This window comes from Camellia sinensis, chromosome 12 (assembly GCF_055761805.1).
Source record: "Camellia sinensis isolate YWXY chromosome 12, ASM5576180v1, whole genome shotgun sequence".
Classification (NCBI taxonomy): Eukaryota; Viridiplantae; Streptophyta; class Magnoliopsida; order Ericales; family Theaceae; genus Camellia; species Camellia sinensis.
Window position 1 is genome coordinate 147,802,110 of NC_138972.1, and position 25,998 is coordinate 147,828,107.

Here is a 25,998-nt window from a genome sequence, read left to right on the forward strand (position 1 = left end):
ATTGGTCAAGCCTTCCCCAAGGGGTTGTTTCCATCTCGGCGAGCTCTAAATGGACATCTGTCGGGATACTGTATTCTTCCCTAAAGGCGGCCAAGGCAGCAGGTGTATCCACAAGGAAGCGAAATTTTCCCATGTGTGGCCGACTAATTTAGCTCGGCTGAGATGGTTTGGCACAGACTGGGAATTAATGGCTGCTCGGTCCTTGAGAGCCTCAGAATTGGTCTTTGGTCCCCTTGGACTCTGCAGGAAAACGAAGGGTAATTGTAAGTGGGGGCGCGGTCGTGCAAAACGAGCTAGACTTGAGCTCGGTCATGGGTTGTGCCAAACCACCTCGGTCGTAAAGGCTAGCCAAGGAGCTCGGTCGCTCAAGCGAACCAGAGATTAGCCCGGTCGAGCGGCCAAGTCCTTTTTGCTACCCCGGTATCTACTAAGGTTGGGACAAACTGCTTATTTGCTCGGTCTGAATGATTTTTTGGATCAAAGGAAGACCTGGAGCCCGATCCGCCCCAGATCTTCAGTGTTCATCAGAGAAAATGAAGAACAGCAAGGAGAGTAAAGGGTTAAGGACGGTTTTGGGTGCCTATGTCCTAAAACCTTTGGATTTAGTGCCTTAATATGCGAAATACCAAGTGAAATAATAATAAAAGGGGTTGAAGAACTTACCAGTTGAGAGCAGTGTACTTCCTCGAACACGAACTCAGTAATGGCAAGAAAGGAAGGGCAGAAGCTCTAAATCAGCAAGGATGAAGGAAAATCAGTAAAGATGAAATGAAGAAGGAAATGACGTATATAAGGGAGGAAGACCGCCAAAAATTTGAATCTGAACGGATGTGATGTTTGGCCGTTCGAGGCCAATCAGCGCACGACACGTGTCCCTATTGACGGCGGCGTCAGTATTGAAGAGACAGTATGGTGAATCGAGGCGTCGACCGGGCAAGTTTTGAAGACAGGCATGCCAACTAGCCCAGTCACCGTATTGAAAATCGAGGAACGAGGAAGTGTTACCCCGGTCAGAATAGGTAATCCCAGTCACGCTTGTGCGGACGGAATTAAGGGGCAATTGAGAGGGAAATTTATGATCTGGATTGGGCCGTGGTAATGGCCGGACAGATTTGGGTCGAACAAGATTGGGCCGAGGTAGCGCGGCCCGTGCCCTAAAAGGATTTGCTCGGTTAAGGTAAGGCGCGGTTAGACCGAGCTACTTGGCTGCATGGTATAGAGGCCGGGCAAGTGAGATGTCCGGCACCAGGAACGGCGTTATTGTTCCACGGTTCATGAGTTAGCCGGGCAAGAAGGCCGGCGGCAAAACCAGTATGAATTGTCCCGAGCTCGGCTATGCCGGGATGCAGACGAGCTCGGTCCTTATTGAGCACGGCAAGTGGAGCGCTCTGGCCAGCTGCACAACACGGTCGTTGATAACCGAGAAGATTTAGCCCGGCTACCGAGCTCCCAATAGAGTGGGCTGACAGTTTGGTTAAGTGGTGTTCAACAGGATTTGTGCTGATAGATAGGATAGCAGCACCACGTGTCGATAGACGAATGTGAGTAGATTTGGGGCGCAGAAGGTATATAAGTGAGTCTGCGCCCCCTATACCGGATAGATGAACATTTGGTAAGAGAAATACTTACACTCAACTCAGTCCTCTCTCTCTCTCTATCCCTGTGTGTGTGTGTCTAACTTGATCGTCGGAGGGGTTTTCCGGCCACACACCGTCGGGTAGCTCACTGCTGTTGTGCACGCAGGTGATCGGACAGAAACGGAGCTTGGAAGAAAGGAATACGGGCTCACCTGAATATTTGCTCCCCGTATATATACCTACTTTTCTTTTTTTATGAAAGGAAAAAAAGATAGTACAATGAGATGAATTTAAGGTTTTTTTTGAAGTGTGTGATAGCCATGTCAATGGAACGAGGGAGTAGAGTAAGGAAAGTGGGAAGAAGGTTGTTCAAGGTTTTTGAAAGTTCCATGTCAGCAAAGAGGGAGAAAATTTGTATGTGGGTGCGTGTGAGTCACTTTGAGAGTAAATTATGATAGATTGAGAATTTTTAAACAATAAAAGTTGAGACCCTTTTGCATTTGATTGGCTGACTTTTTTTTTCTCCTTTTTTTTTTTTTTTTTTTTTCTGATCTCCCAATCCCCAACCCCCACGTGTGTGTGGTGGTGGTGGGGGTGGGACTTTTGAAAGGGGATGAATCATTGTTGATTTTTAAATTTGTTGCCTTTACACACCTCTACATAAAAAAACAAGTTAAATATTTTAACTATTTCAAACTAGTAATTTGGGCGAACTAGAAATACAACATGAGAAAAAATACCAGCGAAAATACAACTTTAAGTGTTACTTGTTCCAAAAACCTATACAAAATTTATAAATTAATCAAATGTATAATGTTAGTTAAATTCATATTTCATAAATTAATATACAAAGTAAACAAATTAAATAATATGCACGAAAATGTGAAATGATTGTCATTGATTAATGGCCCAATATTAGTATTTGGACTGGGCTGCAGATAGATAGAAATATACAGATGGGCCAGAGACAGATGTTGGACCAGCATTAACACCAGGTAAAAAGCATAATATGGGCCGTTGGGCGTTATGATCTTTATTTGAGGGGATTCTATTTGAACTTAAAATATATCTCAATACGTCTAATTTAAATTCATAAATTTTAATTCATATTATATCTTAATATGAATTTACTAATAAGAAAAATATATATTAAATCATAAAATAATTTTTTCTTCTTCTCATAGTACACTAGAACCAATTATTCATATTTCAATCTCTGTATCTTCTTCTCCAAGATATCAACATTACTTCTTCTTCTTCTTCTTCTTCCCTCCAAAACTCTAATCCACCCTACTAAAACACACCATCATCATCAGCATCATTATTTTTTTATTATTTTGAAATTTAAACAAAATCAAATAATGGAAGAGAGTGATAACCAAAATAGTTTTTTAAAACAACCCATCAAAAATGAGGTAAGTATTTATATAAAAGGATTTCACAATTTTTGTAGAGTACCATTAATTATTTTTTATATTGTTTTTTTGACAAAAATTAAATGATCCAGGAGTTAGATTAACAATAACATATTATTGGAGTTATTCTTATTTTGACATTTAAATAGTACATTGTTTGAGAACTACTCTTTTTTGTTAGTGCCTGATACTTATGTGCTTATAAGTTTAGTTTTTACTTTTCCATAAGCATTTTTATAGATAATTTATAATGTAAAAGATTTTTTTTCTGTATTGAAAAGTTTTATAATGCTTATGTAAAAGTTTGGTTTTTCTGTATTTATAATGTTTATGTGCTTATAAGTTTGATTTGATTTGATTTTTTATTTGATTTTTTATTTTTTTCTATTTGAGAATTATTTTCTATATTGAAAAGTTTTTGAAATAATTTGATTTTTTTAGTTTATTATTATTTATTATTTGGGTTTATCTTGAGGGTACTTTGGTAAAAATAATAGGGTGTAATGAGAGTAAAATAAAATTTTAAATAATTAAACAGGTATACTTAGAAATTTAGAGTATTTAATTTTGAGTATAAGTAGAATTCCCTTATTTGAGTGTGGGCTTTTTATATTTTTTGCATGATTGAAAAAGGTAGACTGTATGTAATCGATTAATGTGGGCTACCCTCATTTGAGCCCAAAACTGTCCCCAACTAATGGGTTGGGCTTCAACCTGTAGGACTGAGCTCCATTCTATTTCAACCCAAAAATTATTTCAAAATGCCTAATTTAAATTTTAAAATTTTAATTTTTATTATATCTTAATTTGAATTTACAACATAATTTTTTTTTTTTTTGAGGAAGGATAAAATTGCATTAATAACGATAGATAGAATTCCACATACAAAGAGGATAACCCATATTAAACATTAAAATAAAAAAAATTATATATATATATATATATATATATTTTTTTTCATGGCACACTCTAATCAATTATACGTATTCTTCCTATTCAAATTTCTTCATTTTCTTCCACAAGTTCCAATTATTTTCTCTTCTTCTTCTTCTTCTTCTTCTTTTTCTTCTTCTTCTTCTTCTTTCTCACTCTAAAAACTTCATTCCACCCTACCAAAACTTACCACTGTCAACATTGTTGTTTTTTATTATATTGTTACTTGCAAATAGAAGAAAATTTGAACAAAATCAAACAATGAACAAGAGTAATTATCAAAACAGTTTTTTGAAACAACCCATCAAAGAGGATATAAGTATTTACATAAATATCAAAGTATAATTATTGATTTACGTATTTTTTTTTTACATAAAAGCGAATATTTAGCCTATTTATTATTATTATTATTATTATTATTATTATTATTCGGACTTTCAGAGCAAACAATTTCACTTTGTTTGGCAGTGTACAATTGAACAAAGTGAATTTGTTCGGTTTTGGAAGTCTGAACAATAATAACGAAAAACAAGCTGAACATTCGTTGTCCTTCATCGTCGGTACTAGGTTATCTGATTGTATTCCATGTATGTACGTGAACAAAAGAAAGGTTTTTTTTAAAAGTAATTTGAATTTTTGAATTTGTTTCATTTGGGTGTACCTCAAAAGGGTAATATGGAAAGAAAAAAAAATAGGGTGTACTAAGAATATATTATAAGCCAAAATAATTTAACAGGATGTACTAAAAACTAGGCTTACTTAAACATTTTTTAAATGTAAATAGAATCTTCCATAACTGGCTTAACAGCGATATGAGGTTGACCCAAAAAAACTTTTTAGAAAACATTTAAAAGTTTGTTTTTAAATTTTGAAAATTATTGTCACATGACAATAAAAATGATAGATTCTTTTGAAATTTTAATTAATTTTGTTTTTAAAAAATGAAGAAAATGCATACAAACATAACCAAACATTCTCGATTATTTACAACAGCATATCTTGTTAGCGAGAGAAGAAATTTTAGACAAAATATATGTTCGGAATGAATAACTGTAACGCCCTCAAAATAATAACATTAAACCCGTCAGATAAGACATGCATTTACATATAAACTAACCACATTCCTTTATGTCATTGAGTTTCATTACATAAGTATTACATGTTAACATCATAACAAAATGCCCTATGGGCTTACAGCTTTCCAAGTTAACACTTGGTTACAACAAAGAGTTCTAACTCGTTTACACATTAAGCCCTTGGCTTGAAGTTACATGTAATACATCAAAAGTAAAACAACTACACTATGTCCGCCTCTAGCCTCCCAAGCTATATCCTTGGAGGTGGCATGCTTCCTGTACCTGAAAATAATATTCCCATATAGGGTGAGCCACAGCCCAGTAGAAATGCACTAAACCAACCATGGACAATGACTAAAACATTAGCAATTGATAGTTGGTCAACACTGATACAATCACATAAATAACATATTTATGTCAACGACTTACAAGTCCCAATTACTTTTCATTTTCCCTTTAACAACAGATAAGCATACTAGCTCTATCATCATTTCCACAGATATGTATAAAAACTATATCTCACATTCAGATAAGCATAAAAACTATATCCACATTCTCAACAGATATGTATAACAACAATATCCTCAGATAAGCATATAAGCTGTATCCACATTCTACAACAGATATGTATATCAACAATATCCACAGATAAGCATACAAGCTGTATCCACACTTCACAAAGATAAGCATATGAGCTCTATCTTCACTTCTCTAGACAAGCATATGAGCTGTGTCTACGGAGTTCATCCCCTATCTCCTCCCAATACCTATCCGGTTTAGAGGTACATCCCCTATCTTCCCCTAAACCGCGGAGTACATCCCCTATCTCCTCCTCTACACATAACGTATATAAACACAATGGTTCTATATACAATCACCCAATACATACAAATAATGTATTCTATCAACCGTCAAGTTCCATGACACATTTCATTGATTAGTTTCAGTTTACCTAATCATCATGCATTGTCTACAACAATCACGACTATCCTCCACCGATAGCCCAAAGCAGTTATCTCTAAACAGAAAATAAATGCACAATGGATATTCAATCAACATTTCATTTCTTCATTCTTCTCAATTAATTATCTCAATTAATTAAACAATGTAATTAGGCCATTTTCCATAATTACCATTTCAACCCTTAGGTCCCATTTTCATCAACGATTCAACAATCATTCCATTTTTCTATGCCAAACATGCATCTAGGTTTATTATGAATTAAACCCCAACTTTTGTAAAATTACACAAAAGCCCCAAACTTTCACAAAAATTACCAAACCAAGACCAACATCTCAAAATACCAAAATTTAAAGACAAAACCCATAGAGAGGAGTAGGATATCCCTACCTTGAAGTTTTAGCCAAAAAGAGATGAAGACTCCAAGATCAACTTGCTCCAAATCCAAACTTTTTCAGATTAAATAACACCCTCTACCTTTTTAACAAAGGCCCTAGGCTAGATTCACACCCTAGGGAGATCAAACCTTAGAGAGAGTGCAAGTTTAGAGAGAGAGAGGCTCGGATTAAGGGTTTTGGATCAAAAAGAGAGTGAAAAAGTGATGTTTTAGACGCTGCTGTCCGCTGATATAAAACACTCTCGCTCGAGCGAAGGATTGGTCGCTCGAGCGACCAGACACAGAAAACTCTCGCTCGAGCCAAGAAGTTCTCGATCGAGCGAAGAAAAATCCAGACCGCTCGAGCGAAGAAAGCTCGCTCGAGCCAAGAAAGACAGCTCTCAGGTCCAGAACCAGGTGCAACCGCTCGCTCGAGCGAAAGTCCAAAATTCTGGGCAGCAACACTAGGCTCCCAAACACAACCAACCTGTAACAAACCTGCCCAACACATCTCATAACTCAAATACAAAGTACAAAGGATGCAAACACGATAATAAACAACAACCAACATCCACGGACACATGTCCGGATCACTGTACAACAAGGGTAAACCCGGGATCGCTATAACCTCCCCCCCTTAAAGAATTTCGCCCTCGAAATTAAGCACAAGTTTTCAAAAACAAGTTTTCCTCCATTTTAAACAATGTTACACTTGAACATTCAACAATTCGACCCATTACCGGTCATCCCATCCCTTTAACCAGAGACATATCACAATATGTAAACACATATGTATTTTCAACATGCATCAACATTATGCACTATCTTTCCAATTTCAACAATATAATCAACATATATAATGTCACATTCAACTTCCATATGAGGCAAGTTCCAAAACATATTTCCAATAACCAAAACATTTTCAATGTTTCACAACTTAAGACATATATAAAAGCTCTTAAGTTCAACAAAATGTAAAATTTAAATACAAGATTACATATCAACAAACAAGTCCGGATATTTCTCTCGGACTTCCAACTCACGTTCCCAAGTGGCTTCCTCCACTCCGTGATGTTTCCACAAGACTTTTACCAAAGGAATGGTCTTGCCACGCAGGACCTGATCCCGCCTATCCAAGACCTGAACCGGTCTCTCCTCATACGAGGCATCCTCATCTACCTCTAAATCAGTCCAATCCAATACATGTGATGGATCTGGCTCATACTTCCGAAGCATACTCACATGAAACACGTCATGCACTCCGGACAACTGCGGCGGTAAGGCTAACCGATAAGCAACCTCACCAATCCTCTCAAGGATCTCAAAAGGACCAATAAACCGAGGGGATAACTTCCCACTCTTCCCAAACCTCATCAGACCTCGCCTAGGTGATATCTTCAGAAAGACATGATCACCTACCTCAAACGCCAAAGGCCTCCTCCTACGGTCAGCATAAGATTTCTGCCGACTCTGGGCTGTAACAAGCCTCCTACGGATAAGCTCAACTCTCTCCGTCGTCTCCCTAACCAACTCCGGACCCAACAAAGGTGCATCACCCACCTCGGCCCAACAAAATGGAGACCTACACGGTCGGCCATACAAGGCCTCAAACGGTGCCATACCGATGCTAGACTGAAAACTGTTGTTGTAGGCAAACTCTACCAATGGCAAGTGCCTCTCCCACGTCCCACTGAAATCTAGGACACAACCCCGAAGCATATCCTCGAGGATCTGAATAGTACGCTCGGACTGCCCGTCAGTCTGAGGATGATAAGCCGTACTAAAGGTCAACTTAGTGCCCAAGGCACTCTGCAAACTCTGCCACAACCTAGCAGTAAAACGAGGATCTCTATCTGAGACGATCGTCACTGGGACCCCGTGCAATCTCACTACGTCCCGAATATACAAATCGGCAAGATGATCTACCGAATCTCTCACGCGCATAGGAATAAAGTGCGCCGACTTAGTCAACCGGTCTACAACCACCCAAATAGCATCACTACCCCGTTGAGTCCTCGGAAGACCTACAACGAAGTCCATAGTGACATGCTCCCACTTCCACTCGGCAATAGGCAAGGGTTGCAACAAACCCGTTGGCCTCTGATGCTCGGCCTTCACTTGCTGGCAAGTAAGACACTTCGATACGAAAACAGCCACATCTCTCTTCATACCCCGCCACCAAAACTGGCGACCCAAATCCTGATACATCTTAGTACCTCCCGGATGCACCGCAAGGCGCGAATGATGAAACTCTCGGAGTACTTCCTCTCGGCAAGACTCCGGTACAAACAAACGGTCTCGGTATCTCACACTCAGGTCGGGATACACCGTCAAACCCTTCTCAACCTTCCCACTGGAGATCTTCTCTCGGAGAGATTCTACCTCAAGGTCACCTCTCTGTGCCTCTAACACTCTAATCATAAGTGTAGGTTGCGCAACAACAGAAAACAAGGCCGTAGCCTCAACAGATTCGCCCAGTAGCAAATCAAACTCGCCAAGTGCCCCCAACATCTCCCATTCCCGGATGGCTATACAAGCTACATCACTAATGGTCTTCCTACTAAGGGCATCGGCCACAACATTGGCCTTTCCCGGATGATAATGCAACTCAAAATCATAATCCTCGATGAACTCCATCCATCTCCTCTGCCTCAAATTCAAGTCTCTCTGTGTAAACAGATACTTCAAACTCTTATGATCCGAGAATACCTCGAACCTCTCACCATAAAGGTAGTGCCTCCAGATTTTCAAGGCAAAAATCACTGCTGCTAACTCTAGGTCGTGTGTGGGGTAATTCTTCTCGTGTATTTTCAACTGATGTGAGCCATAAGCTACCACTTTCCCCTCTTGCATCAACACACAACCCAAACCCTCTCGTGAGGCATCACAATAAACTGCATAACCCAACCCTCTCTCCGGAATAATCAATACCGGAGCGGTGGTCAATCTAACTTTCAACTCTTGGAACGACTTTTCACAAGTCTCACTCCACACAAACTTGACTCCCTTCCGAGTCAGTCTAGTCAACGGTGACGCTAACCTGGAGAAATCTTTCACAAACCGACGGTAATACCCAGCTAATCCCAGAAAACTGCGGATCTCAAATACACTCTTAGGCTGTGCCCAATCTTGCACTGCCTCAACCTTGGATGTATCAACTGACACCCCTTCCCCGGATACCACGTGGCCTAAGAATTTGACTTCCCCCAGCCAGAACTCACACTTCCCAAACTTGGCATACAGCCTATGGGTTCTAAGTAACTCAAGCACCACTCTCAAGTGTGCCTCGTGCTCCTCCTCAGAAGACGAATAGATAAGGATGTCGTCCACGAAGACGACCACGAATCGGTCTAAGAACTCCCGGAAAATCCGGTTCATCAAGTCCATAAAGACTGCCGGTGCATTGGTAAGTCCAAATGGCATTACCAAAAACTCATAATGGCCATACCGCGTACGGAATGCCGTCTTAGGAATATCTTCCTCCCTGACCCTCAACTGATGGTAACCCGATCTCAAGTCTATCTTAGAGAAACAACGGGAACCCTTCAACTGGTCAAACAAATCATCTATACGGGCCATAGGATACTTATTCTTAACCGTAGCCCGATTCAACTTCCGGTAGTCTATACACAATCTCAAGGCACCATCTTTCTTTTTAACAAAGAGTGCCGGTGCTCCCCACGGTGAAACACTAGGGCGTACAAAGCCCTTATCTAGCAATTCCTGGAGCTGAACTTTCAACTCAACCAACTCTGCTGGAGCAAAACGGTAAGGTGCCATAGAAATCGGCGCCGTGCCGGGAACTAAATCAATAGAGAATTCTATCTCTCGGTGAGGTGGCAAACTAACAAGATCTTCGGGAAAGACATCCGAATACTCACAAACCACCCTCGGCAACACAAGCTGGGTCTCACCACTCTCACCACTCTCAAAGCTAGCAAGTAGACTACTAAGCTCACTTCGCCCTCGCGAATCATACCCCGGTGGCAAAACACTACCAACCCGGTCTCCCAAGAAATGGAACCACTCCCCGCTCAAGGTACATAACGTGACCCTCTGGCGGTAGCAATCAATAACAGCCCGGTATGACGATAACCAGTCCATACCCAAAATAACATCAAAACCCTTCATGGGCATGACAACAAACGGAAAAGGAAGCCTATAATCGGCGACCTCTATATCACATCCTCTAACACCCTGTTTCAGGATCAACTCACCACCCAAAGGCGATACCACACAAATAGGAGATGCTAACTGTGCTAATTCCAATTCCAAAACAGATGCAAATGCAGCAGATACAAAAGAATGAGATGCACCCGTGTCTATCAACACATTAGCAACCGAGTTGCAAAACAGAAAAGTACCTCTCACTACTGATGGAGCTGGTACTAAATCCTGCGCGGTAACAGCATACACGCGCCCCGTAGGCCCCTGGTCTACCTGCTCACCTCTCGGAGCAAAAGACTGCTGCACAGACTGGGATGACGAAACTCCCGGATTGGCCCTCGAGGCCTGCACAGACTGAGCTGGCTGAAAACCCTGCGTCTGCCTAGAACCAGACGCTCCCGAAGTGGCACTCAACTGTGGGCAAAACCTCTTCAGGTGCCCAGGTTGTCCACACTGATAACAAGTCAAGAGCTGCCCCCTGCCCAAACTCTGACTCTGCGGTCTAGCTGAAGAAGAAGCAGCTTTCTGACCCCCACCCTTCTGCGGGCAAACAGAAACCTTGTGACCCAGCTGGCCACACTTGTAACAAGTGAATTCCCTCTGACTGCCTCTCCCCGAGCCTACACTCGGCACTGGAAAGGTCGATCTAGAGACTGCACCCTGAGACTGCTGAGGGTTATAACCCTTCTGTCTCCTGCCATCACCCTGACTATCCTGGCTCCTCTTGGAGCCTCTCTGACCCTCATCCTCCTCCTGCATCATAAGCTCCATATGAGCTGCAGCGTCCACTAGGTGTCTATACTCTCGAATATAAGACCCACCAATTCTCAACTTGAGGCCCCCCCTCAACTTCCGCTCAAACTCATAGCAACGGCGTTCCTCAGACGCCACCAGTTCCGATGCAAACCTAGACAGACTGGTAAAAGTAGCCTCAAACTCGGCCACTGACAAGCCCTGCTGATTAAGCCGGCTAAACTGATCCCTCAGCTTCTCCCTAGCTGCTGCAGACAAAAACCTCTCCTGAAAAGCATTTACAAATGCCTCCCAAGTACCACCAACACGAGCTTTCTCGTACTTCCACCATTGACCCGCATCTCCCTTCAGTTGGAAGGATGCCAAGGTCACTTTCAGTGCTCCGTCCTCGATGCCAAGCATCTCAAACGTCTTCGTTGTCTGTTCGAGCCATTCATCTGCCTTAAGCGGCTCTTTAGGATCCCCGATAAACTCGTCCGGATTACACCGGAAGAACTCCCTCTTCAAGAAGGAAGACCCTGTCTCAGCTGCCTGATTCCCAGCTCTAAGAATACCCAAAGCTCCTGCTATCTCTCTGGCCAAGGCACCCATAGCCTGCTGACCCACTGGCTCGGCCACATTGGCCTGCCCAACTCCCTCCTGAACTACCGGAATCTCTTCTGGCACAGGCACCTCCTGCCTACCCGGCCTACCACGCCTACCGCGTCCTCGTCCTCGTCCTGACATCCTAATAAAGGAAACAAAGCCATTAGCACATTAATAAATGTGCCGAAGCTAAACACTCGTGTCCTAATGCAATGGACAACAATAATTCACTCCACATAAGCACATAAACACATAAGCACTTACGAATTTCATTTCCGGATAATGATAGTCCCAAGGCGTTACTAGAGTTCCGGTTAGAAATAGCATTGATCAAGTGCTTTTCCAACAAGACTCCCAGAAACTCAAGGATCCAATCAACATCCTAGAAATTAAATCCCATACCCACATAGTCACATAAGCATGTTATCAATTAAGCACATAGCATATGATACTACATCTAAGTCTCTATCAAGCGAGACAAACCCATTGTGATCCTAATCACTTCCCACGTACCCAAAGTATTCGAACCCGGTACGCTCTGATACCAAGTTGTAACGCCCTCAAAATAATAACATTAAACCCGTCAGATAAGACATGCATTTACATATAAACTAACCACATTCCTTTATGTCATTGAGTTTCATTACATAAGTATTACATGTTAACATCATAACAAAATGCCCTATGGGCTTACAGCTTTCCAAGTTAACACTTGGTTACAACAAAAGAGTACAAACTCGTTTACACATTAAGCCCTTGGCTTGAAGTTACATGTAATACATCAAAAGTAAAACAACTACACTATGTCCGCCTCTAGCCTCCCAAGCTATATCCTTGGAGGTGGCATGCTTCCTGTACATGAAAATAATATTCCCATATAGGGTGAGCCACAGTCCAGTAGAAATGCACTAAACCAACCATGGACAATGACTAAAACATTAGCAATTGATAGTTGGTCAACACTGATACAATCACATAAATAACATATTTATGTCAACGACTTACAAGTCCCAATTACTTTTCATTTTCCCTTTAACAACAGATAAGCATACTAGCTCTATCATCATTTCCACAAATATGTATAAAAACTATATCTCACATTCAGATAAGCATAAAAACTATATCCACATTCTCAACAGATATGTATAACAACAATATCCTCAGATAAGCATATAAGCTGTATCCACATTCTACAACAGATATGTATATCAACAATATCCACAGACAAGCATACAAGCTGTATCCACACTTCACAAAGATAAGCATATGAGCTCTATCTTCACTTCTCTAGACAAGCATATGAGCTGTGTCTACGGAGTTCATCCCCTATCTCCTCCCAATACCTATCCGGTTTAGAGGTACATCCCCTATCTTCCCCTAAACCGCGGAGTACATCCCCTATCTCCTCCTCTACACATAACGTATATAAACACAATGGTTCTATATACAATCACCCAATACATACAAATAATGTATTCTATCAACCGTCAAGTTCCATGACACATTTCATTGATTAGTTTCAGTTTACCTAATCATCATGCATTGTCTACAACAATCACGACTATCCTCCACCGATAGCCCAAAGCAGTTATCTCTAAACAGAAAATAAATGCACAATGGATATTCAATCAACATTTCATTTCTTCATTCTTCTCAATTAATTATCTCAATTAATTAAACAATGTAATTAGGCCATTTTCCATAATTACCATTTCAACCCTTAGGTCCCATTTTCATCAATGATTCAACAATCATTCCATTTTTCTATGCCAAACATGCATCTAGGTTTATTATGAATTAAACCCCAACTTTTGTAAAATTACACAAAAGCTCCAAACTTTCACAAAAATTACCAAACCAAGACCAACATCTCAAAATACCAAAATTTAAAGACAAAACCCATAGAGAGGAGTAGGATATCCCTACCTTGAAGTTTCAGCCAAAAAGAGATGAAGACTCCAAGATCAACTTGCTCCAAATCCAAACTTTTTCAGATTAAATCGAAGCTCTTAACACCCTCTACCTTTTTAACAAAGGCCCTAGGCTAGATTCACACCCTAGGGAGATCAAACCTTAGAGAGAGTGCAAGTTTAGAGAGAGAGAGGCTCGGATTAAGGGTTTTGGATCAAAAAGAGAGTGAAAAAGTGATGTTTTAGACGCTGCTGTCCGCTGATATAAAACACTCTCGCTCGAGCGAAGGATTGGTCGCTCGAGCGACCAGACACAGAAAACTCTCGCTCGAGCCAAGAAGTTCTCGATCGAGCGAAGAAAAATCCAGACCGCTCGAGCGAAGAAAGCTCGCTCGAGCCAAGAAAGACAGCTCTTAGGTCTAGAACCAGGTGCAACCGCTCGCTCGAGCGACCAACTCCTCGCTCGAGCGAAGGTCCAAAATTCTGGGCAGCAACACTAGGCTCCCAAACACAACCAACCTGTAACAAACCTGCCCAACACATCCCATAACTCAAATACAAAGTACAAAGGATGCAAACACGATAATAAACAACAACCAATATCCACGGACACATGTCCGGATCACTGTACAACAAGGGTAAACCCGGGATCGCTATAATAACTAAGGCTAAGTTTGGCATCTCTAATATAATTTATCTTTTTATCTTTTTTTCATCACATCATCTCTTTACTTTTCTACACATCTTTTCATAAAAAGATAAAAAATATATTTATTTAAATCATTTCAAACCATCCCTAAATTAGTTTAGCTAGAAATTATGAGATGTGAAAATCAAGTCCAATTGTTGAAGGCCTAAAGCTAGCATGGAATTTTGTTTGTCATTTTATCTTGTGGAGGAAAGAATTGGACTAGGCCCTGACATGCCCTTGCGAGAAATGCTCCAAATGATAATCATGTCACCAAACCAAAAATAATTGAGAAGGATATCTATTATCCCACCTATATGTTATCCTCTTTATGGCGTCTGCTACCTTATCAACAATATTCATCCCAATAAAAATATCACCACTAATAACATTAATACATTAAAAAAAAAAAAAAAAATACAACTCCAAGACCAATACATCACATCATTAATGGCGTGACCCGCTACCACCTAATTAGTGGGAGCACTAATTAATGCTCCCAAGCATTTTTCGCTACCTTATAGCACGTGGATTCACTAGCCTTGTAGATGTCTAAAAATGGTCCGTGAAATATGGCCATCTTTTTAAGTGAAATTGGGACCTTTTAAAATTGAAGAGTTGTTAGGCTAACATCTCGTTTGGCAATTGAATTTTTTAATTAAAAAGTTAAAAAATTATTAAATTAGTCAAAAAACTAACAGTTTATACTAAAAAATTAAAAATTCTTTTTTTTTTTTACTTTTTGTACATCTTTTCGTAAAAAGTCAAAAAGTCATCCCAAATATACTAGTTTTTTTAACTCATATTTTAGCTAAATAACCAAAAAGTTACTAAATTAGCATGTTCCCAAATGGGGTCTAAGACTCAATTCAGGATTAAAATTTGATATTCTGTATATATTAAGTGGTCTTCTCAAATTCAAAATAATTTATTTTATAATATAAAGGTAAAGATTACAATACCATATGTTATGATGATAGATTGATCGTGAAAATGTTTGATGGTGATTATTTTAAAATGTTTTTGGTTCCTGTATTACAATAATATCGCTGTGCATAGAAATTTTCTCTCTTTGTGTAGATTTTTTTCTCCTTGCGTAAATGTTGTTTTATTTCTTATGTTAAGGCTCTTTTTATCTCTTTTAAATTCATCTTTTATTTCAATCCATGTTTGAACTGTGGTGTTTGTAATTTTGTGTTTGGCATCATAAAAATCTAGGATTTGGGTGGCTACTGTACATGGTATAAGGCTTTTTGTTCGAGTCTCATTTTGACAATTTAAATCGTTCACTTTTTAAAAAACATCGAGTAGAATATACTTAAAAAAATTCAAGTTAATCGAAATATTGATATCCCTTTCATCAAGACATATTTATATCTAAAAAATTAAATGATAAATTTAAATTTTAGTATAAATTTAAATACAAATATGACTTGATGAAAGGGACACCAATAACTAATTAATTTAAATTTTTTCAAACATATTTTATATATATATCTTTTACAAAGTGAATGATTCATGTCACCAAAATAAAACTAAAAAAATTTCCCTTGGCCTCGCAATTCGCTGCTGCCCAATTTGAAAAATCTATGCTTGAAATTACTTCTAGAATTGAAGCAGGTTTGATTTGACCGCCAATTTGAATTCGACGCATGAGTCTCATATTTTACTCAACGCATGGTTAAATTAAATTTGATGCTTTATTGACTCTTCGGTTTAATTTTTATTTAGGACAAATTATAAATACACTCTCAAGGTTTGCTTAAAAATATAAATTAACCTTTATAGTTTAAAAAATTATAAATACCTCTCTTATTAAAAATTTTTATTTAACAGAATTAATTAAAAAAATAAAATTTAAAATTATTCTCTTATACAATAATAAAACTACATAAATTATTAATTGAAATATATTTTTAACATCACTAAAAATTGTTAATTGACTTAATGATTTATTAATAAAATAGACAATTTGTTATGAAATTAGAAACCTGAGAGAGTAGAATGTAATTTTCAAAACTACAGGAGGAATTTGTATTTTAATAAAATCTTAGGGGTGTATTTGTAATTTATACTTTTATTTTAAGTATTTTAAAAAAATTAAATATTAGAGTAATTATACTGAGTTATTCTTTTCTTTCTCTTTTTTGATTTTCTGGTAATATTGTAAATTTTTTGTGAGTCGAAAAATTAAGTAACTTTTTAACTTTTTTAACAAATAGGCTTAATTTTTTGACAAAGTCTCAGCTTTTAATAATGAAATTGACCGATAGTTGATATTTAGGGGTTGTTTGGAGTGTTTTAAATAAATATATTTTTGGTCTTTTTGGACAAAAAAATTGAGGTTGAAAATATGAATATTTGGGTTAATTTTTTGACTTTTTATGAAAAAATGTATAATAAAAAATTGTAAAAATTGATTTGTAGAGAAAAATTCGAATTGGGAGTTGTGCAGTCGTAATTGTTGACTTTTGGTGAATAGTGTTAACTTTATAACTTTTTAAGTAACTTTTTGACTTTTTTACAAGTTCCCAAACTTGGCCTTAACTTGCTCAAATTTTGATTCTAAAAATAATTTAAAAAATAAAATAATTTTTTTTTGAATTTTTTTAAAAATAGAGTTTTGAAAAAAATTTTGGTTATGAGTTTTGAAATTTTTTTATTAGAATCACAATTCTAAAAGTAAACCAAACACAACCTCATATTCTATTTTTAAAGTCATTTTGTTTGGTTCAATTTTAAAATTTGTTTAGTCTTTTTTATTATTATTTAAAATAGAAATTAATAAAATATATATTAAAAAAAATTAAAAAAAATATTTTCATCTCAGGAAAAAAAATATCATAGGAAAATAATGAGTGTTTTGTTATTTTTTTCCACACTAATTTTATTTTATTTTTTAAAAAACTCAATCAAACATTGGCTTCGTTTAACAAGTGGGTTGGCTTTTTAACTTTTTTTGGCTATTTTAACCTGGGGCTAAAAAGTCTCATTTGGGAAAGACTTTTGGCTTTTTTAATTTTTTTGTGAGAGAAAGAATATAATGATTATGGATTGAATGCGATATTTTGTCTTATTAGACTAAAAAATTTATTTTATTTTTTGGGACTGTTTTAATAAAAAAATTCTCAAACCCAACTTCCCAAACATAGGCATTAATTATTATTTTGTATATGGGGTTGATGAAATGGGGCGGCCAAAATGGACCATACTTTGCCGGAGGAGGCCATGGCCTGCTGTAAGAAAAACCAAAATTTTGACAAAAAATGCAAATGATATCTTTTTCAGTAATCATTTAGTTTATAAAAAGTTTAAGTACAAGAATAATTGAACTTTCTCACTATGCATTATTTTGTACTTTTTACTAAAAATAATTTGAGAAAAAAAGAAATTTCTATAAAAGGGTGAGACGACATTTTTTCCAACATATAAACATGTATAAATATTTTTTTTTTTGGTCAATAGTGTCATTCAATAATATTCACCATGATGGTAACCTATTCAACGTTAATAATAGTATGTCAATGGTGTCATTCAATAATTTTTACAGCTTAAATGAATGTCATGTATTAATGTCATAGAGTACCTATCCAAAGAAAATTGGAAAAATTACAACTCAGTTGCAATTTGAAAAAATTATTACACATTCACAATAATTTTATAATTTTAATTATTAATAGTTATAAATTTTACCATTTATTTGTAATTATTTTTTAAACTTTACCTTGATATGAAATTTTCTCAAGAAAATTTATCTTATACTCGCTAAATAATCCATGGAGAGATAGATGAATAAAATTGGATCAAAAGGGTGAATAAAATCAAACTCTATCTAGAAGGGTTCACACATTTTTCTTCTATGATGTCAATAATATTAAATTTATCAAATAATAAAAAGTTATATAAAAAGTATATATTTTTTATTCTTTTTAGTGGGTTTAGAGAGCAAGATTCCAACTTTTCACTTTCTAATCAAACTGCATTTCTATATTACCTCGAAGCTTCAAGCTTTAAAAATTTTCCTAGTAGTTTCTGTTAATCCTTAGACCCAAAAGTAAAAATAAAAAATGCAACTGTTCTGACTAATTCAATTAGCCTCCATTGATTTTATCACCAATCTACAATTGAAATTTTAAACAAGTGTGATGTAGGGATATATATATATATATATATATAGAGAGAGAGAGAGAGAGAGAGAGAGAGAGAGAGAGAGAGACAAGACTTCACTTGCTTGGCTCCTTCAAGTAGCTTAGGTTCAGTAATTACTTTTCAAAGGTGATTGTTTTTTATTTGCTTTGTGTTATAAGTCGAGGTTTTGTTTTTTTGTATTCAATTAGTACGGTAATTAAACAAATTATAAAGCATTAATAAAAAATGTAACTGAATGCAAAGCACGAGTCAATGTAACAAGGTGAAGAATGGAAAATATTACAAAGTTCTTCCATTCCATTGCTGGATTATTTAAGGAAAAAGGTGTCTTTTTATTATATTTAGCTTAGTTGGCATATTAACTTTTTGGTTACAAAAATTAAAAATTATTAAAAAAATTTAAAAATCACTAAAAAAAAGTCATTCATACGAGTTATTTACCATTTTTTTCATATAATTAAAAAAATATTTTTCAAACACATGAATATTTTGTTTCATTGCTATAATAAAAAAAAATTCCAAAATTTAAAAATTATTTAAAAAATCAGACCCAAAGAGGGCTAAGTGGCAAATTTAATATAATATAGGATTTAAATTGTTATAAAAACAACACTAAAAACATAGAAACATAGAACTCAGACAGAGAAATTGGGTCCCCCGCCTCTCTCTCTCTCTCTCTCTCAATAGCGATAGACATATAGGATAGGGCCATACTTCAACAGAGTATCCAAACAAACAAAAAGCTCCTTAACAAAATCAAATGCAAAATAAAAAATTTGATGTGTTTTCCGGGATCAAAATCCGCGGATCCCCTATAAAACATTTTTTTTACTTTTAACAAAAAATCTCACCAAATGCAAAATCAAATCTTTTTCACGGACTCGCATGAGAATCAATTATAGTGATAGAGTACACAGACAGAGTAGAAAGTAGATTCTCTTTGTTTGTAGAAACACAAAAAATCTCTCTATAAAACCAAACTCATTACTCTTTCTCTTACTCAATTCTCTTGCAAAAACAAAACCCAAAGCAATGTCCTCTGTTTCTCTCCAAAACAGGGGAAACTCTGTTTTCCTCTGTATTCACATTTTCATCTTCTTTCTCTACCAATCCTCCCTCATCTCCTCCCGGGTTTTTGCCCAAACCAAGCCTTCTTTCGCCTGCGACATGGCGGGGAATTCTGGGTTGGGGAGTTTTGGTTTCTGTGATCGGTCGTTGGGGGTGAAGAAGAGGGTTAAGGACTTGGTGAAGAGGCTGACATTGCAGGAGAAAATTGGGTTCTTGGGGGACATTGGAGGGAGTGTGAGTAGGCTTGGAATTCCAGAGTACAAGTGGTGGTCTGAGGGTTTACATGGTGTCGCACCGGGCTGGCATGGTGGGACAAGGTTCTCTGAATTAGTCCCTGGAGCTACTAGCTTCCCTCAGGTTATTCTCACTGCGGCTTCTTTCAATGTCACTCTCTTTGAAGCCATTGGAAAGGTATACATATATATATATATATGTCTACATTTATATAATAATGTTCTTTAGTTTATGTTTCTAGGAATGCAGAAACTGATCATAGAAATGTGATGTGAATTCTGTCTTTTTGCGAGTCCCACACTCGTGTAAGAGTGTTGTGTTTGATTGTGTGGTTAGGTTTTGCATAATTATCATGAATTGTAATCAAATATGATGTTTGATTTGTTCAGAACATCACGGTTTTGAGATTGCTTTAGAAAAGGACATGTTTCTAGAAATGTGTATTTTTTAGATGGTTAAAAGATCAATAGCACACTCTCTCTCTCTCTCTCTCTCTCTCTCTCTCTCTCTCAGTATCTGGCATTAAATTCACTATTGGGTTAGTTCACATTTTCATTTTGCTATTTATTTATAAAGTTTTGGGCAATATTGTCGCAGAAAAAAATTTGATTGGAAGAACATAAATTGTTTTTTTTTTTATTCATGTTTTTTTATTTAATGGTTCATACTTTCATTCAGATTAAAAACTCCACGAACATCAGGGGTGGTCTTTAATTTCAGTATTTCAGTTGGATTTATAATTTATTGGCCATTAATGATTTATTAGTTTGGTTTTCTGTTTCTAAGACTGAGGAATGAAATTAAATTATCTCAAGAAGATTCATTGCATTACTAATTTTGTAGTTTTTTTTTTTTTTTTTGGTTATAACATTTCAATGTTATATGCAAATGACTGTGCTGGTTTGCTTGCTTGGTTGCTGAGAAACTTGATGAATCATTTAGTGCAAGGAAATGTGCATACCGGGCTTCATTCATATAAGAATGCAAAATTTTGGTTTCACAGATACAATTTTAAGCATGATTTATGCAACCTGTTTCTAGTCCAATAAGTTAAAAATGAACAATTTTCAACGACATTTTTGTATGTAGGCGGTTTCCACTGAAGCTAGAGCAATGTACAATGTCGGTCTAGCAGGATTGACATTTTGGTCCCCAAATGTCAACATTTTCCGGGACCCCAGATGGGGACGAGGCCAAGAAACTCCCGGAGAAGACCCGTTGCTGACAAGTAAATACGCTTCGGCTTACGTGAGAGGCTTACAGCAAAGGGACGCTGGAAACAAAGACCGGCTCAAGGTTGCCGCATGCTGTAAACACTACACGGCATATGATGTCGATCATTGGAAAGGCGTTGACCGCTTTGAATTCAATGCAGTAGTAAGTCCTGTTTTGAGGAATTTCTGAGTCAGTTTTTGTTTTTGTTTTTGTTTTTTCAATTTCTAAAATTTGCTAATGTAATTGTTGTGGTGAGTTAGGTGACAAAGCAAGATCTGGATGACACATTTCAGCCCCCATTCAAGAGCTGTGTTCTTGATGGGAATGTTGCAAGTGTCATGTGTTCCTACAACCAAGTCAATGGCAAGCCAACTTGTGCCAACCCTGACCTCCTCAAAGGGGTGATCCGAGGCAAATGGAAACTAAATGGGTATTTGTTATATCCCATACTCTTCATGACCTTTTCTAACCCATCATCGCCATTCGAGTTAACATTTGAAACTTCTATATGCATGAATTTTTGATTTCGCAGATACATAGTTTCGGATTGTGATTCAGTAGAAGTGTTCTATAAGCACCAACACTACACAAAAACACCCGAGGAGGCTGCAGCCAAGGCTCTATTGGCAGGTGACCAAGATTTCCACCCTTAGATTCAATCAATCAAAACATTTATAGTTTTGGATTAGTTAAGCTAAACACTTAAATTAACTAAAGAGATAATACCTACCTTCTTGATTTGGTAACACTTTAGCATATGACAGCCGACAAATAATTAAAAAAATTCCATCCTAAAGAAATTTATATGCCAAAATGATCAACTGACTAATTTGATTCAACAGGGCTAGACCTCAATTGTGGAGCTTACCTAGGAAAATACACAGAAGGTGCAGTGAAAGCCGGGCTAGTGAATGAATCGGCCATTGACAGGGCTATATCTAACAATTTTGCAACGTTGATGCGCCTTGGCTTCTTTGATGGTGATCCAAGCAAGCAACACTATGGGAAGCTTGGTCCAAAAGACGTATGCACCCCAAAGAATCAAGAGCTGGCCCGTGAGGCAGCCAGGCAAGGGATCGTGTTGCTCAAGAACAGCCGAGGCTCGCTTCCTCTATCTCCCACTGCCATAAAGTCCTTGGCGGTTATAGGTCCCAATGCCAATGCCACGCTCACCATGATTGGCAACTATGAAGGTACGCAATTAAAAAAACATCGATTAAAAAAAAAAAAAAAAAAAAACCACATTTGTAAATCATTTTGGATATTATGTTGCAGGCACTCCGTGCAAGTACACAACTCCTTTGCAAGGCCTCACAGCATCAGTACCAACTGCCTACGCACCTGGATGTGCCGAGGCTGAGGTGGCATGTAGTGCTGCCCAATTAGGTGATGCTAAGAAAATAGCAGCTTCATCAGATGCAACTATTTTAGTAATGGGTGCGGATCAATCTATAGAAACAGAGGGTCACGACAGAGTTGATCTGACTCTTCCAGGACAGCAACAACTTCTAGTGACTGAAATTGCAAGTACATCCAAGGGGCCTGTAATTCTTGTCATAATGTCTGGAGGGGGCATGGACGTGCAATTTGCGAAAGATATTGATAAGATAACGAGCATCCTATGGGTCGGGTACCCTGGTGAAGCTGGTGGCGCAGCCATCGCGGATGTGATTTTCGGGTATTACAATCCAAGTAAGTGTATTATTTTGCACTTTTAACACATTGATTTTGAACAAATTCCAAATAAATTCTTGAATTGGGTCAAATTAGTATACAATGATAAATTTCTCAACTTGCATTTTCCCCCATGTCTGTTAAAATTGAATTCATGGTTGTGTTTTTATTGCAGGTGGGAGGCTGCCCATGTCATGGTATCCACAGTCATATACCAAGAACATTCCAATGACAAACATGAACATGAGACCGGACCCTTTCACGGGCTACCCAGGTAGAACCTACCGGTTTTACACTGGTCCAACCATTTATACATTTGGGCATGGACTAAGCTACACTGCGTTCAACCACCACCTAATTCAAGCAACTAAGCTAGTCTCAATCCCCTTAGCAAACAATCATGTTTGTCACTCTTCTAATTGCAAGTCTATTGATGTTGTTGATGAGCAGAGTTGTCGGAATTTGAACTTTAACATCCACTTGAGGGTTAGAAACACCGGAAAAATGAGCGGAGGCCAGACAGTTTTCTTGTTTTTGAGTCCCCCTAAAGTGCACAATTCACCTCAGAAGCACTTAATGGGTTTTGAGAAGGTCTTTTTGTCACCACAAACCGAAGGATTGGTGAGGTTCAATGTAGATGTTTGCAAGGATTTGAGTGTGGTTGATGAACATGGAAGTAGAAAAATTGCTTTGGGACAACATGTACTTCATGTGGGCACCTTGAATTACTCCTTGAATGTGATAATTTGAATTTGCCATTTTTTCACTCTCTCTCTCTCTCTGTGTTTTTGTTTTTGTTTTTTTGGCTTTTTGAAAGAACGAAAAAGGCTAGGTAGGATGGAAATCAAGCTATTAATAAATGGAAATGTAACCAATTTTCTCTATCAGTCTCTTTTAACATATATAGCCAAATCTTTTAACAAATTTTCTCTATCAGTCTCTATCAGTCTCTTTTAACATATATATCAAGTAATTTATTAATTTATTATTTTATTTAAGTCATATAATATTTTTATTTTTTTATTCGTCTTTTTGTAATAAAAACAAAAACGAACTTATAATTCATACCTAAAACAATCTTTATTGAGTATGTATGAAATTCAAAAATCTTCAAAGATCTTTGAAGAAAATTCAAATTTTTTAGAAAATGATGAGAGGCTTAGATTCTTCAATAGTTACAACTAGGAACACAATAGCAAAGAGATGATGGAGATAAGAGATTGGGTGAAGAAGAAGGCAAAGTAGTTAGAGAGACAATAATGGCAAGACTCTCCCATGGATCTCCCACTTTCACTCTCAAAGTAGATAATGGAGAAGGGAAATTAGTTCTTTCCCAAAAATAGTCTCTCCAAAATCCCTCAAAAATCCATCTCTTGTAAAGTTATGGGTGGGTGCTATTTATAGACACCTTATGATGTAGGATGGAGCCCATGTGCAAGGTATATGGAGAATATTCTCTCTAACCACCTTATCTGTGGAGGTGACCTCTCCGAAGATGAGGAAAACCCCAAAGAGGAGAACAACCTTTCTGCGAACCCTTCTTCTTAACCACACCTAACCAATGATCCCTAATCATCCTAAAGGGTCAAGGGTAGTCCTAGAGGACGTCCTACCGCAGAAGGGTCAAGGGTAGTTCAAGAGAACGCCTTACCACAAATATTGCTGAGTCTTAGGGACCCCCTAGATCGTGCCACTTCGACCCAAATATAAGCTAGTTTAACCGAAGAGTGAATTTATCTCCACTCATCATCCTTGGGATCGGGTTCTTGGTTCGGACTCCGTTACGCCCATGGTTCTGGTGCGTAGATCCCAGAAAGCTTCGATCCCACAAATGTTCTGGGACTCATTAACGGAGTGACTTCTAAATTGCATTCGAATCCGTTCGAAGCCAAGTGCTTCAGATCTCTAGGTTCGTGGATCCAAACCTTTTTGAGTCCAAATTTAAATAGGCCTCTAAGTTCGTAGTTTCGAACTCTTTCAAGACTAAGCCAATACCTCGAAAAATGGATCTCCTTTGAGGGTTTCATATCTTTTGAAAGCAACGGTTAATCTTCCTCGGACGCCCATATGATCTAAGCCTCCTCGGTGGGCTTGTTGGACTCTCTTTAGAAATATATGCTTGATGGATCTTCATCGACCCAATTTGTTGGCTTTCTTATGGGTTCGTTCAATAGAATTTACTTGGGCCTATTTGACAATAATTTCTCAAAACTCACCAAATTTTGGGCTTTTTGATTGGGGTTTGATTGGGCCCAATTAATTTAATGGGCTCAAGTTAACTCCTCTTACAGAGTAAAATAAAACTAAAATATTATTGTCACCATAAATAAATAAAAAAAAAAAATAAAACTAATGCAGTGTGAAGTAAAGTCTTACCACGCTCAAGTATTAAAGCAACGGGTTTGGTTATGGTGTGCAACTTACACCTTACACCTTATACCTTACACTTACACCTTACACTTACACCTTTTGTAAAAAATTAAGCCTTACACTTACACCTTTTTTGAGGTTGCACACCATGTGCAACCCACTTACACCTTACACCTTACACTTACACCTTATACTTATACTTACACCTTACACTTACACTTTTTGTGTAAGTGGCACATGGTGTGCACTTGCACACTTAAGAAAACTCCTAAAGCAACATATGTGAGGACAGTCTCACTTTTTATTTATTTATTTTTTAAGATGGGTGAAGGCTTGAGGGACAGTCTTACTTCAAAAGCTAGTTATTTTGAGTAGAGTCCATATAAAATGATGTGTTTTATGTTTAAGAGTGTGTTATTATTTCATTATTATTTTTAATATTGATGCACTTTTATTTATTAATTCTCTTAATTTATGTTTAATTATGAATTTAATTAAATAATTAATTTTATTTTTGTAACGGAAAAAAAACTTACAATCAAATTATTGATCACCTTGCAAAAAAAAGGATTATTAATCAAAGAATTTTTAGTTTTATTAATGGGCTTGGATGGTGGATACAGCGGAGTTCAGGTACATGGTATTGATGCTTGTAGCGTAGACCGACAGATTGACTTCTTTCATTTCTTTTATCGGGAGTTTTGAGAAGTTGGTAAAAAATTAATTTTTTGATTTTTTAGCCAAAAAGACTTGGGTAAAAAAGTTAGCTAAAAAACTAAAAAGTCAAAAAAGTTGGCTTTTTACCAATTTCCCAAATTGCCTCATTATAAAGAGTTTCCTTTTTCAAT

The 25,998-nt window shown here is 37.3% G+C and overlaps 1 protein-coding gene across 1 annotated transcript; it reads left to right on the forward strand.

Annotated features, from left to right (window-relative positions):
• The first annotated feature begins 19,219 nt into the window (after positions 1-19,219).
• Positions 19,220-23,546, forward strand: LOC114281025 (beta-xylosidase/alpha-L-arabinofuranosidase 2). The gene is made up of 7 exons (XM_028223464.2): positions 19,220-20,068; positions 20,981-21,268; positions 21,367-21,536; positions 21,639-21,736; positions 21,949-22,299; positions 22,382-22,798; positions 22,956-23,546. The coding sequence occupies exons 1-7, from the start codon at positions 19,622-19,624 to the stop codon at positions 23,528-23,530; spliced, it is 2,346 nt and encodes a 781-aa protein (XP_028079265.2). The 5' UTR covers positions 19,220-19,621; the 3' UTR covers positions 23,531-23,546.
• Positions 23,547-25,998: the final 2,452 nt, after the last annotated feature.

Excerpts from the sequence above, each read along its gene's own strand:
- LOC114281025 (XM_028223464.2), top strand. The coding sequence starts at position 19,622 with ATGTCCTCTGTTTCTCTCCAAAACAGGGGAAACTCTGTTTTCCTCTGT. Across the intron at positions 21,269-21,366 it reads GCTTTGAATTCAATGCAGTA|GTGACAAAGCAAGATCTGGA; the intron begins GTAAGTCCTGTT and ends GTGGTGAGTTAG. Across the intron at positions 22,300-22,381 it reads CATGATTGGCAACTATGAAG|GCACTCCGTGCAAGTACACA; the intron begins GTACGCAATTAA and ends ATTATGTTGCAG.